Below are 15,825 nucleotides of genomic sequence, written 5' to 3'. Positions count from 1 at the left end.
CCAAAGCAAAAACACACCCAGTTGTGGATGGGACTGGTGATAGAAGCAAGGTTCGGTGCTATAAAGAACAACATTTTATAGGAATCTGGAATGTTAGGTCCATGAACCAAGGCAAACTGGAAGTGGTCAAACAGGAGATGACAAGAGTGAACATCAACATTCTACGAATCAGCAAACTAACATGGACTGGAATGGGTGAATTTAACTCAGATGACCATTGTATCGATTACCGTGGGCAGGAATCCCTTAGAAGAAATGGAGTAGCCATCATAGTCAACAAGAGAGTCTGAAATGCAGTACCTGGATGCAATCTCAAAAACAACAGAATGATCTCTGTTCATTTCCAAGGCAAACCATTCAGTATCACAGTAAGCCAAGTCTATGCCCCAACCAGTAATGCTGAAGAAGCTGAAGTTGAACAGTTCTATGAAGACCTACAAGACCTTCTAGAACTAACACCCCAAAAAGATGTCCTTTTCATTATAGGGGACTGGAGTACAAAAGTAGGAAGTCAAGAAACACCTGGAGTAACAGGCAAATTTGGCCTTGGAGTACAGAATGAAGCAGGGCAAAGGCTAAGAGAGTTTTGTCAAGAGAATGCACTGATCGTAGCAAACACCCTCTTCCAACAACACAGGAGAAGACTCTACACATGGACATCACCAGATAGTCAACACTGAAATCAGAGTGATTATATTCTTTGCAGCCAAAGATGGAGAAGCTTTATACAGTCAGCAAAAACAAGACTGGGAGCTGACTGTGGCTCAGATCATGAACTCATTGCCAAATTCAGACTGAAATTGAAGAAAGTGGAGAAAACCACTAGATCATTCAGGTATGACCTAAATCAAATCCATTATGACTACACAGTGGAAGTGAGAAATAGATTTAAGGGACTAGATCCGATAGACAGAGTGCCTGATGAACTATGGTTGGAGGTTTGGAACACTGTACAGGCGACAGGAATCAAGACCATCTCCATGGAAAAGAAATGCAAAAAAGCAAAATGGCTGTCTAAGGAGGCCTTACAAATAGCTGTGAAAAGAAGAGAAGCAAAAAGCAAAGGGGAAAAGGAAAGATATACCCATTTGAATGCAGAGTTCCAAAGAATAGCAAGGAGAGAGAGAAAACCTTCCTCAGTGATCAATGCAAGAAATAGAGGAAAACAAAAGAATGGGAAAGACCAGAGATCTCGTCAAGAAAATTAGAGATACCAAGGGAACATTTTATGCAAAAATAGGCTTAATAAAGGACAGAAATGATATGGACCTAACAGAAGCAGAAGATATTAAGAAGAGGTGGCAAGAATACACAGAACTGTACAAAAAAGATCTTCCCGACCCAGATAATCACGATGGTGTGCTCACTCACCTAGAGCCACACATCCTCGAATGTGAAGTCAAGTGGGCCTTAGAAAGCATCACTATGAACAAAGCTAGTGGAGGTGATGGAATTCCAGTTGAGCTATTTCAAATCCTGAAAGATGATGCTGTAAAGGTGCTGCACTCAATATGCCAGAAAATTTGGAAAACTGAGCAGTGGCCACAGGACTGGAAAAGGTTAGTTTTCATTCCAATCCCAAAGAAAGGCAATGCCAAAGAATGCTCAAACTACCACACAATTGCACTCATCTCACACGCTAGTAAAGTAATGCTTAAAATTCTCCAAGCCAGGTTTCAGCACTATGTGAACCGTGAACTTCCAGATGTTCAAGCTGATTTTAGAAACGGCAGAGGAATCAGAGATCAAATTGCCAACATCTGCTGGATCATCAAAAAAGCAAGAGATTTCCAGAAAAACATCTGTTTCTGCTTTATTGACTATGCCAAAGCCTTTAATTGTGTGGATCACAATAAATGGTGGAAAATTCTGAAAGAGATGGGAATACCAGACCACCTGGCCTGCCTCCTGAGAAATCTGTATGCAGGTCAGGAAGCAACAGTTAGAACTGGACATGGAATGACGGACTGGTTCCAAACAGGAAAAGGACTACGTCAAAGCTGTATATTTTCACCCTATTTAATTTATATGCAGAGTACATCATGAGAAATGCTGGGCTGGAAGAAGCACAAGATGGACTCAAGACTGCCAAGAGAAATGTCAATAACCTCAGATATGCAGATGACACCACCCTTATGGCAGAAAGTGAAGAAGAACTAAAGAGCCTCTTGATGACAGTGAAAGAGCAGAGTGAAAAAGTTGGCTTAAAGCTCAACATTCAGAAAACTAAGATCATGGCATCTGGTCCCATCACTTCATGGCAGATACGTGGGGAAACAGTGGAAACAGTGGCTGATTTTATTTTTTTGGGCTCCAAAATCACTGCAGATGGTGACTGTAGCCATGAAATTGAAAGACGCTTACTCCTTGGAAGGAAAGTTATGACCAACCTAGATAGCATATTAAAAAGCAGAGACATTACTTTGCCAACAAAGGTCCGTCTAGTCAAGGCTATGGTTTTTCCAGTGGTCACGTATGGATGTGAGAGTTGGACTATAAAGAAAGCTGAGTGCCGAAGAACTGATGCTTTTGAACTGTGGTGCTGGAGAAGACTCTTGAGAGTCCTTTGGACTGCAAGGCGATCCAACCAGTCCATCCTAAAGGAGATCAGTCCTGGGTGTTCATTGGAAGGACTGATGTTGAAGCTGAAACTCCAATACTGTGGCCACCTGATGCGAAGAGCTGACTCATCTGAAAAGACCCTGATGCTGGGAAAGATTGAGGGCCGGGGGAGAAGGGGATGGCAGAGGATGAGATGGTTGGATGGCATCACCGACCATCCGTGAGATGGTTGGATGGCATGAGATGGTTGGATGGCATCACTGACCATCCATCACCCAATGGACATGGATTTGGGTGGACTCTGGGAGTTGGTGATGGACAGGGAGGCCTGGCACGCTGCAGTCCATGGGTTCCAAAGAGTCGGACACGACTGAGCGACTGAACTGAACAAGAGATAAGGAAGGACACTACATAAGGATCAAGGGTTCGATCCAAGAGGAAGACATAACAATTGTAAACATCTATGCCCCCAACATAGGAGCTCTTCAATACAGAAGACAAACACTAAGAGACATAGAAGGAGAAATTGACAGAAACACAATAAAAGTAGGAGACTTTAACACCCCACTCACACCAATGGATGGATCATCAAAACAGAAAGTTAATAAGGAAACACAAGTCTTAAATGATACTTTAGATGAGATGGATCTCATTGGCATATTCAGGACATTCCATCCAAATGCAGAAGAACACACCTTCTTCTCAAGTGCACACGGGACATTCTCCAGGATAGACCACATCTTAGGTCACAAATCAAACTTCAGTAAATGTAAGAAAATTGAAATCGTATCAAGCATCTTCTCCAACCACAACACTATGAGACTAGATATCAATTACAAGAAAAAAACTTTAAGAAACACAAACACATGGAGATTAAACAATACATTTCTAAATAACCAACAGGTTACTGAAGAAATCGAAAGAGAAATAAAATTTCTAGAAACAAATGATAGTGAAAACATGACAACTCAAAACCCATGGGATGCAGCAAAAGCAGCTGTAAGAGGGAAGTTTATAGCAGTACAATCCTATGTCAAGAAACGGAAAACATCAAATAGACAGCCTAACTTTACACCTAAAACAACTGGAAAAAGAGAAAAAAAAAATTAGCAGAAGGAAAGAAATCATAAAGATCTGAGCAGAAATAAATGAAAAAGAAATGAAAGAAACAGTAGTAAAGATTAACAAAACTAAAAGCTGGTTCTTTGAGAAGATAAACAAAATTGACAAGCCTTTAGCCAGAGTCATCAAGAAAAAAAGAGAGAAGTATCAACTCAACAAAACAGAAATGAAAAAGGAGATGTACAACAGACAATGCAGAAATACAAAGGATTATAAGAAACTATTATGAACAACTATATGGCAATAAAATAGATAACCTGGAAGAAATGGAAAGATTCTTAGAAAAGTTCAATCTTCCAAGACTGAACCAGGAAGAAACAGAAAGTATGAACAACACAATTACAAGCACTGAAATTGAAAATGTGATCAATAATCTCCCAAAAAACAAAAGCCCAGGACCAGATGGCTTCACAGGAGAATTCTATCAAACATTTAGAGAAGACCTAATGCCTATCGTTCTAAAACTCTTTCAAAAAATTGCAGAGGAAAAATAAAAATTGCAGAGGAAGGAAATTGTTCAAACTCATTCTACGAGGCCACCATCACCCTGATACCAAAACCAGACAAAGACAACACAAAAAAAGAAAACTACAGGCCAATATCACTGTTGAACATAGATGCAAAAGTCTTCAACTAAATTTTAGCAAACAGAATTCAGCAACACATCAAAAAGCTCATACACCATGATGAAGTTGGATTTATTTCAGGGATGCAAGGATTCTCCAATATATGCAAATCAATCAATGTAATGCACCATATTATCAAATTGAAAGATAAAAACCATATGATAATCTCAATAGATGCAGAAAAAGCCTTCTAAAAAATTCAGCACCCATTTATGATTAAAACTCTTCAAATAATCGGCATAGAAGGAACCTACCTCAACACAGTAAAGGCCATACATGACAAGCCTACAGCAAACATTATTCTAAATCATGAAAAACTGAAAGCATTCCTCCTAAGATCAGGAACAAGACAAGGGTGTCCACCTTCATCACTATTATTGAACACAGTTCTGGAAGTCCTAGCTATAGCAATCAGAGAAGAAAAATAAATAAAAGGAATCCAACTGGAAAAGAACTAAAGCTCTCTCACTATTTGCAATTGACATGATACTGTACATAGAAAACCCTAAAGATAGCATCAGAAAATTACTAGAGCTAATCAGTGAATTTAGCAAAGTTGCAGGATACAAAATCAACACACAGAAATCACTTGCATTTCTATATACTAACAATGAAAAATTAGAAAAAAAATTAAGGAATCAATGCCATTCACCACTGCAACAAAAAGAATTAAATATCTAAAAATAAACTTACCTAAGGAGACAACAGAATTGTACACAGAAAATTATAAGACACTAATGAAAGAAATCAAAGATGACATAAACAGACGGAGAGCTATTCCATGTTACTGAAAATGACTACACTACCAAATGCAATCTACAGGTTCAATGTGACCCCCTATCCAATTACCAATCACATTTTTCACAGAACTAGAACAAAAAATTTCACAACTCATATGGAAGCACAGAAGATCCCAAAGACCCAAAGCAGTCTTGAGAAAGAAGAATGTAGCTGGAGGAATCAACCTTCCTGACTTCAGATAATACTACAAAGCCACAGTCATCAAGACAGTGTGGTACTGGCACAAACACAGAAATATAGATCAATGGAACAAGACAGAAAGCCCAGAAATAAACCCATGCACCTATGGGTACCTTATTTTTGACAAAGGAATCAAGAACATACAATGGGGCAAAGACAGTCTCTTTGATAAATGGTGCTGGGACAACTGGACAGCTACATGTAAAAGAATGAAATCAGAACACTTTCTAACATTATACACAAAGATAAACTCAAAATGGATTAAAGACCTAAATGCAAGACCAGAAACTATAAAACTCTTAGAGGAAAACACAGGCAGAACACTCGATGACATAAATCAAAGCAAGATTCCTCTATGACCCACCTCTTAGAGTAACAGAAATAAAAACAAAAGTAAACAAGTGGGACCTGATTAAACTTAAAAGCTTTTGCACAGCAAAGGAACTATAAGCAAGGTGAAAAGACAACCCTCAGAATGGGAGAAAATAATAGCAAATGAAACAACTGACAAAGGATTTATTTCCAAAATATACAAGCAACTCATACAACTCACTATCAAAAAAACAAACAACCCAGACAAAAAGTGGGGAAAAGACCTAAACAGACATTTCTCCAAAGAAGACATACAGATGTCTAACAAACGCATGAAAAGATGCTCAACATTGCTCATTATTAGAGAAATGCAAATCAAAACCACAATGAGATTATCACCTCACACCAGTCAGAATGGCCACCCTCAAAAAGTCTAGAAACAATAAATGCTGGAGAGGGTAGAGAAAAGGGAACGTTCTTGCCCTGTTGGTGGGAATGTAAACAGCCACTATGGAAGACAGTATGGAGATTCCTTAAAAAACTAGGAATAAAACCACCATATGACTTTGCAATCCCACTTCTGGGCATATGCCCTGAGGAAACCAAAATTGAAAAAGACCCATGTATCCCATTGTTCATAGCAGCACTATTTACAATAGCTAGAACATGGAAGCAACCTAGACGCCCATCAACAGATGAATGGATAAAGAAGTTGTGGCACATATACACAATGGGATATTACCCAGCCATGAAAAGGAACACCTTTGAGTCAGTTCTAATGAGGTGGATGAACCCGGAACCTATTATATAGAGTGAAGTAAGTCAGAAAGAGAAAGATAAATATCGTATTCTAACGCATATATACAGAATCTAGAAAAATGGTACTGGAGAATTTATTTACAGGGCAGCAGTTGAGAAACAGACATAGAGAATAGACTTGTGGACATGGGGAGAGGGGAGGAGAGGGTGAGATGTATGGAAACAGTAACGTGGAAACTTACATGACCATATGTAAAATAGATAGCCAAGGGGAATTTGCTGTCTGGCTCAGGAAACTCAAACAGGGGCTCTGTGTCAACCTAGAGGGGTGGGATGGGGAGGGAGACGGGAAGAAGGTTCAAAACGGAAGGGATACATGTATACGTATGGCTGATTCATGTCGAGGTTTGACAGAAAACAAGAAAATTCTGTAAAGCAATTATCTTTCAATTAAAAAATTAATCAATTAATTAATTATGAATAAAAGCTACAGGACACAGGAAGAGAAATCAAGACTCTAACTGCACTGGGAGAGAACGATGCATCTTGGGCAGTTAGTGGGGGTGAAAGGGGGCACACTAGCTGAGCTGTAAACCAGAGTATTCTGACAGATGCAGGGCATGGAAGTGGGCAGAAAGGTAAACGGAAGGGGAGGAGTTTCAGCCAAGATATCCCACACCACCATCAGAGGCACAAAGATCTGAGAAAGGGCAACGGATGTGGAGGGATATGCTAAGTGGACCAGGCAGGATACGAAAGTCCTTTGAGAAGTTATATAAATGTAAAGTATTATCACTGTGACTGTGTTGTTGTTCTTACCACTGCTGTTCTATCTTGTGCAAATCTAGCATGAGTTACTGGCTCAACTGTCAAATGCCACTTTCACAGCAAGGCTTACCCAACAGCTGATTTTAGAGATAGGCCGGAAGGAAAAGCCAGCCTGAGCACCAGTTGGGTGGCGACAGGAAAGATCTCTCTACCAACAAGAGACCAGGAAAGAGACCGCTCTCCTGCTGCGTGGCATTATCTGCTGGGCCCCACTGAGCTTGTGAGGCTGGCCTGCAACCAGCTGGAGGGTAGAGCCGAGGTACAGAGAAGAGACGAACAACAGCAGGCGCAGAGCCAAGCCCCTGCAGACCCCGCGGGGAGCCTTGCTACACCAGACTTCCTCACGCCACGTAAGGAATCCCTTCACTGCTTAAACAGGGCTGCTTCCTCCTTAACTTAGTCACGTGTTAACTGTTCAAGAAAGAAAATGCCCATCACAGGAAACAGAAGAAATTTTCAGAATACTTTCAGTATAGCTGAATTTGGTGCCTTCATGTGAAAAAACAACTTCCCAGCAGTACTAGAGAGGTAAATCCTCTGCTGAATACCACAGTTTCAAGTCCCATCCCCAGGAGTATCAATTACAGAGCACAGAAGAATGACTAGTGAAAACATTCACTGTATCTTCCCATAATTCCCCAAAATGGATTAAAACAACACATACCTATACAGTCCTGATTATCCACATAATGCACTTCATTCACCCCTAAACCTTCCTTTTGATAGAGTTCTTGTTCCTAGAAAGAAATAACCATAATCATAGATATGGAGATGCCATGTGAGAGGAAAGACTCACTGTTTTATGCCAGATATAATCATAACATTTACTGACTAGTTAGTGTACAAAGGTTCACACCAACTGATTTGGTGACTGAGAAGTCTTACAAAACGTTAGGGAAGAAAAATCCTTGTCCCTAAGGCAAGGTGAAATCACAACTTCAATGGCCAACATAATGAACAACTCATACATGTTCGCTCACAGATAAGCATGCTTTCCCTGACATACACTGGGCAGCCAGGCACAGACACAGGGATCTGTTAATAATCACTCACACCCAAGACAAGACCGGGGTTGGGGGCAGGCAGGTGGGAATTTTATCAAAGATGGGTGAGCAATGCAATGAGCTCAGGTTTATGTATCATTCTTATTTTCCCCCTGAATGTTTAATTATTTCCTCTTAAGAGACATACTCAAAAAGGTTTCTGTTATTCTAGGAGGCAGTGTCCACTTGAACTCAATCTGAATTTGAAATTCACCTTTTTATTTTAAAGAACTGTTATAAATATAAATTAAGACTGTCTCCTCCTCATGAAGTTTCTAGATAAAGCTTGCTGGGCTGGTAGGAAGGGAAGAATTAAGGCAGGTTAAGTGAGAAGCATACATGCCAAACTTCACACAGCAATGGGATGACTGAGGCAGCAGAGGAAACATTTTCAGAGAAACTATCTTCACTGCTAAGTACTTGTTTTCACCTCTTTGTTTATGCCAGAACTGGCTTAACTATAACATATAAGGAGAGGTATAAAAGTTGGAATGTGCTGGGAAACCCAAAAGGACAAAAACATAGTAAGAAAGGAGGAAAAGACGAATGGGATTGGAACAGGAAAGAAAGTATTTCACATTTCAAGTCCAGACACAGAGGGGAGCTCAGAAAACAGCAGTGCTCGTACGAAGGGAACAGGGCTATGAAGCAGCAGCCAGGAAGGTGGGTGTAGGCCTGCAGAAGTCACTGAACTGCAGAACTAACGGCTGGGCTAGATTAAGGGAGTCATTTTGAGTTCCCTTTAACTCTGCCCGCTTCACTCAGGAAAATACATCTCAAACAGCTCAAAGGAAGGGAAGGGAGGAGTATCAGTAGGAAACAGCAGAAAATTCAAAATACAAGGTAAAAAATGGTGAGACTAATCACAAATCTACTGATTCAAAGTTACCTATACGTAGTGAGGACTCTGAAGTGTTACAAAGGAGTCATCTACTATGAGAAGGAGCGGGAAGTTCCTTACTCGACCAGAGGCAGCGTCCAGCCAAAAACATGCCACCTACGAGCCACGGGCAGTGCAGTGTGACCGGCTGGGCTGGGGAGGCAGGCCGGCCGGGGCCCATGGACTCTCCCCAGCTGGGAGCTCCGCCACCATCCACAGAGAGAGGGTGAGCAGGGAACGAGGGGCAGAGGCAGAGACCCAGGGGAAGAGAGGGGGACCCGGACAGGGCTGAGAGGAGACTGCTGATTCGCAGTGGGGGACGAGAGGCAGCAGAATCAGAAATGAAACAAGAAGAATTTCAAGTCTAATAAAAGTCACTAGTAAAAAGCAAGATACCCTCCCTTCTGAGGAGGCGCCCGTTTTAGAGTTTTTACTTAGCTTGGCTCCTAAGCTCAGCTGTACCATCGACACTTAGGATGTGCCCCCATAGCCCACGCAGGCCCTCTCTGATTCCCTGGGCCACCTTACATCACACCACATCCATCTGGGTAACTGCAGTCTATCTCGGTACCTTGAAATTTAAAACAGAGGGCCGTTCTTAAATCTAAATTGTACGTCAATTACCTCCTTCAGAATCCTTTCATTAAAAAACTGCTGAAGCTTTTCATTGCAATAGTTGATACAAAATTGTTCAAAACTGTTATGTTCAAAGTACTCTGAAAATAAAACCAGAATCAAGAGTCATTATCAGATCAACTTCACATTAATAAATTTAACTTAGGATAAAATTTTATTGTATCAATGCTTAATTTAACAGTAGGTTAAAATGTATGTATAACTGTTTCATACTCCTCAAATGCTCTTATTTCAAGACTTAAATTTTGATAGGCACTAAAATTAAATATTAGAAACACCTCAGCTTGACAAAAAGTTGTTTGTTAGATAAATGTCATATAGTAAAAGATATATAAGTCACTTGTAACGTACTTTTAAGGCACAGGAGTTAAAGCAATCTAAATTGAAGAAAATGACTTAAAATGTAAGCACTTCATATTTTTTTGTATGATCTGTGAGATTATAGTTAGAAAAAATATTATGGATACTAATGCATTTCTAAAATCAAGGAGTTGTATTACATTATTTCTAAGATCCTTGCAGCTTTAAAATGTTATGACTTTGTGTATTCATGTGCTGTGCCAAACTGGTGCAGACCGGGAAACAAATGTCTGAAGACTATGAAATTCTGAAGTCAGTAATGAATGTTTCTCTAGCTCTGAACAAAAGGTAATGCGCTTTAGTGTAAATTTCAAAATATATATCACATCAAAAACAAAACTCTGCCCTTCCCAAAAATGTAAACACTCATATCTTCTCTTGGCAACTGCAAACAAATTACAAAGGACAGCACTTGTGCAGACAGAAGGAACGCCCACACTGATAAAGCTCAATAAAAAAATGGTCAGACTTACTTTGAGATTTTTACAACATGGTCATTTCAAACAAAGCATTCGGACATCAGTGACTCATTTCATTTCGGGTCATACACATCCACAATTCTTCTCAAATATTTATCTTAATAGCTCACTCATTTGGTAGAAATTAATTGGAAATAGCTCACTGATGACAACTAATACTCAGGATGAATTTTTATACATAGTTATGAGTTTGGCCAGTGTGCTGGATCAACCTGTACCCAGCTTTACATTGGAGTCAATGGTCTTGATGAGCCAATTCTCTCTATCAGCAACACTGAAGACTTCATTCAGTTCTACTCATTTGAAAGTACTGAGACATGTCTACCCACAGTAGTTTCAATCAGCATGTTTTAATTTAAGCATTGGTGTGACCAAAATCCACCAGTCCTTTCTTTTATCCTGAAACATTAGCTTCTTATTTAAATCATATTATGAAATGAAATGACAGTATGGACATATAACTGGAAATACATTAAAGTGAAAGGTATTAAAGTGAAAAAAGGTTTTTAAAATTTTATTTTAAACATGTGTGGAAAAACTGGGTGTAAAAATATCAAACAGATACAAATTCACAAACAAAACTATATTTACCAAACCCAGCAATATCCAGGACTCCAATAAAATAGGACGATGTTTCAAAAGGAAAACACTGGTTTACTCTGTTTACCACGTGATCAAAAAGATGGCTATAGACAGTCTTTGCCAAGGCATCCCGGGCATTGTTTGCCTGTTCCACTTTCAGGGGTACCCTGTAAAAGAAGACCAAGTCAACAGAAATTCTTCCTAGTAATACGTTATGGAAATAACACCAGGTTCCCAAGAACTGAGTACACACAGTCAATGTGAAGGACAAAATAAACAGCTACAAAATGTCAGTTGTAAATGGAAACAAATAAATAGGGCCAAGTAGAATACTACAAGAGAATTATCTATAATTAGAGTAAAGACCTATTATTGAGTAAAAGAATATTAGGCTCAAAAAATCTTTTTAACCTTAATTTTATACCTCACGGTACATGCTGAATACACAAAAAATTTATTCAGAGGAATAATCTTCCATGTGACTTTCTTAAATGCAAAAGAAACTGTGTTTAATTCCAGACAACTTTAAAGTTCAGTAATTTGTTAACACTGTTTAGGGAAAAAAGAAAAAAAGTGTATCTTAAAATCCAAACTGTCCCACTCTGCTCTTTCATCTAAGTACTAATAATTACACAGCGTAACAGCCGTAGATACAGACACGCGGTGTGATGAAGACAGACTGCCACGCAGAAGAATTTCCAGACACTATGCTAAATGATGTCATAAAGCATGAGGCACTTTGGGAACACAAGAAAAATTTGTCAAACTTTGAAAGTAACCTCCAAAGTCATTCAGGTCAGACTAATACTTGAATCTCTTCTAAACAGCGGTTTCTCAACTTACATTTCCTGCAGAAGAACCCTTTCCTAAAGGGACTCTGATGTGGACACTCCATCCATAAAACACAGAACTGCTTTAGAACACAGGGGAAATGGAGCGAAGGACCACACCCGGGGCTTTTACCAGCCTTCCCGTGGGCTCCAGAAAAGTCTCTGAAGGAACCACACTCCTGCGGGCACTACTATACACTCTCCTCACTGAGCTTGTCTTCAACGTAACAATAATTGGGAATTAGCTTAGCAGAGAACCAGGCTAAACATACCTTGCTAATGTTGCCCAAAGTAAGTTATGGAATTTTCTGTGTCGCTAACAGGGCTTTTCTTAATCCTTACTTTTTACATTTACTGAAATGTTTTGAAACAGTCCTTTGCCTTACTCAGCAAGGAACAGAGACAGGATCTGGCTTTTTCCCCCCAAGGCAGGACTTGCAGGGAGCAGTGAGCAGGGAACTTACTTTATCACTGTTCCTTTGGTGCCCCCTGCTGTTGTCAGCATGACTCTTGTAGTTAAACTTACACGAAGATCATCTTCATCCAGACCCAGTAATTCAGCACAATATTCCAATGACTGAGTAGATTTATTCTTCAGATTACAACCACCTAATGAAAACATATTTTAATTTGCAATTAATAAACATCACACGAGATTTTCAAGATGCATTTCTTAGAAGTACACTTCACTGACATAAAGCTATGAACTAGACAAGGCTTATTTGTGACTTGTAATTTCACCTCCCTTGTTCCCCACCCTTGTCAGACACTCAGACTGCCAAGGTCACTGGGCAACTCTCATTCAGGGCAGCCCATGACACAATCCCTTCAGCCCATCAATTTTAACCTATCATGGTTTCATTTTTCACGACCCTGTAAGGGAAATATACTAATGATAGATTACAAACCTTGCTAATATATTAAATCTCTGGAATAATAGAATGCCTTATCACTAAAACTCATATGACTGCAGAAAGCGTTAAGGAGTAATTTCAGTGGTAAACGTCGTGAGGTCAGTGTGGGTGTGGATGTTTGTCTAGGGGCGGGTGTGAGCGTGCACTCATGCATGTGCTGGTGATACTCGGGGACAAAGGAGGGTGAGGAGGCCATGGCCCTTTTTTCTGAACATCATATCTATACATTCCTATTTATGAGGCTGTTTCAGAATGCTTCTTTATAGAAAGACAGCATACAACAGTGCTTTAGACTCCAGGCTCTTACGACTCTACAATTTACTAGTTGTGTGACCTTGAATGAGTTACTTATTATGCTCAGTTTCCTCACCCATATAATAAGGATAGTAATTGTATCAATCTAATAAGGTTGTTATGAAGACTAGTAAGGGTGGATATGTGAATTGCCTGGAAGAGTGTCTGGTGCATAATAAGCACATATAATTATTGTCTTATTAATAATAATAAAATAATAAATACTTAATATGTTTAGGACTGTATAAATGATTCACTTAAGACTATCTAATTTCAAAATTACAAAGAATGCATGTAATCATAATGAGAATTATATCATGACAAATAGATAAACCATTTAACAGACTGGTCTCAGGAGAAACAGACTATGAGATCTCATATGAATAAGGTGTTGTCAAGACAATTCATTGAGGAAAGAACTGCATTTCAAACAAATGGCAATGGACAACTGGACATCCATAGGCAAAAGAATGCAGCTGGACTTCTACTTCATACCAGGCAAAGAAATTAACTCAAACTCAACTTCAAGGTAAGAGTTAACACTATTAAACTCTTAGAAGAATTCAGACATAAATCCATATGATCTTGGACTAGGTTGGTTTCCTAGATATGGCACCATAAGCAACAAAAGAAAAAAAATATGCAAATTCAGTTCAGTTCAGTTGCTCAGTTGTGTCCGACTATTTGCGACTGAATGAACTGCAGCATGCCAGGCCTCCTTGTCCATCACCAACTCCCGGAATCCACCCAAACCCAAACTGGATTTCATCAAAGTGAAAACCTTTTATGTTTCAAAGAACACTATCAAAAATTTAAAAGACAAATCACAGAAAGAGAGAAAATATTTGCAAATTATGTATCTGATAAGGAACTTCTATTCAGAATATACTTAAAAACTCTTACAAGTGAATTTTTAAAAGGCAATCAAATAAATGAGGAAAGAATATAAGCAGTCATTTCTCAAAAAAAAGATATACAAATGGCCAATAAAATCATGAAAAAATGCTCAGCACCTTGATCCATCAGGAAAATGCAAATAAAAACCACAATGAGGCAGGACTTTGCATGCACTAGACTGGTGAGAATGTAAAACTGGTTCAGTTACTTTGAAAATCAATTCCTCAAAAGGTTAAATATAGAATTACCATATGACTCAGCAATTCCACTCCCAGGCATACACACAGAGAAATGAAAATATATATGCACACAAAAATCTGCACATGAATGTTTACTGTAGCAATATTCTTAATAGCCAAAGGTAGAAGCAACCTAAAAGTTCCTCAAATGACAAAAGGATAAACAAAATGTGGTATATATCCATGCAATGAAATATTAGTGAGCAAAAAAAGAAATGATGTCCTGACAGATGTTTAATGAATGAACCTTGAAAATACTATGCTAAGGGAAAGAAACTAGTCACAAAAGAGCCCATATTGTTTGATTTCATTTATATGAAACACCCAATTGATAGAGACAATATAGAACAGTGGCTGCCTAAAGGCTAGGTATTCGGAAGGGTTGGGGAGTAATTAATGAAGGGTATGGAGTTCCTTTTTGGAGTGATGAAAATGTTCTAAAACTGATTAGAGTGATTATTGTGCAACTCAATATAAATTATATTTCAATAAAGCTGAAAAAAACAATAAGGGAAGAGGAATACTTATAAGATATATTAAACCCTTAATTCCAGGAAAATAAAATTACTACTAATTTCTAGTTTGTACACACATACACATGATCTAAAATTACATAACTCAAAAAATTTACCACCAATAACGGATCAATTCATTTCAATGCTTTTTTATTTTTAACTATTTTGCAACATTTCTTATATACTTTCAGGAATTATATAATACTAGCATAAAATATTTATGCTAGTAAATTAAAAGTTTTTTAAAACATTAAAAACTTCAGAAAGGCAAAAAAAAAAACCACACTATAAAATAATGTAAGACTTTCATGTCACTCCTTCTTAAAATGAACTTCTTTGAACAATTTTTTATAATTGTTCTTATAATAACGTATATTTCATCATGTGGAATTTTAAAAACATAGCAAGTCCCAATAGGTATTTTTTGCATTTCCATCAAGTAAAAACTTCTAAATAGCAGTGGGAGCTGTCTACATATTTATTAAAGAATAAATTTTCTGATAAAATAATCACAAAATATCCAGAGCTTTTTCAAATTGCAAAGTCATGCCAAAATTGAGCTCTCTGGGACAGGAAAAAATAAATTCTAATTAGAAAGAAATCATCTGAATCTACAGGAAGGATTATAGGAACGATGAAGATTAATATAATAAAATCTTAGCTATTAAAATAAAAATGACTTAGTTTATTAATTCTTTTGATTTATTGCCTCATTCCAATCTGCTCTGCTTTCTGCTCATTTTCCCTTCAACAGAAGGAAGTTTGAGAAGAAAAATAAAAGACAATGTAAATATCTACTAACTGCCTTTTGACAATTAAATGCTTTCCAACTAACTAGACCCACATTCATGATTCTCTGTGTACACCTGCATGTCCTACCACAGGGCAATAATACAAGGTGTGTGAACATGCCACCTATCACTTGAAACAAACAATATTTCCAAAGTGTGCATTAATTAAACATTT

General features: G+C 38.3%; 1 protein-coding gene across 5 annotated transcripts in view; it reads right to left on the bottom strand.

Moving 5' to 3' along the window:
- The window catches only part of MYO6 (myosin VI), a 156,543-nt gene that overhangs the window by 52,200 nt on the left and 88,518 nt on the right, over positions 1–15,825 (bottom strand). For all 5 annotated transcript variants that reach the window (XM_043438982.1, XM_043438984.1, XM_043438985.1 and 2 more), the window contains exons 12-15: positions 12,465–12,609; positions 11,180–11,337; positions 9,738–9,829; positions 7,855–7,927 (exon numbers count right to left, since the gene is read on the bottom strand). In XM_043438982.1, the coding sequence (XP_043294917.1) occupies positions 7,855–7,927; positions 9,738–9,829; positions 11,180–11,337; positions 12,465–12,609 (468 nt within the window). The remainder of the gene's footprint in view (positions 1–7,854; positions 7,928–9,737; positions 9,830–11,179; positions 11,338–12,464; positions 12,610–15,825) is intronic.

The sequence above is a fragment of the Cervus canadensis genome, chromosome 20, assembly GCF_019320065.1.
Source record: "Cervus canadensis isolate Bull #8, Minnesota chromosome 20, ASM1932006v1, whole genome shotgun sequence".
Classification (NCBI taxonomy): domain Eukaryota; kingdom Metazoa; phylum Chordata; class Mammalia; order Artiodactyla; family Cervidae; genus Cervus; species Cervus canadensis.
This window is presented reverse-complemented; position numbering and strand designations above follow the sequence as displayed.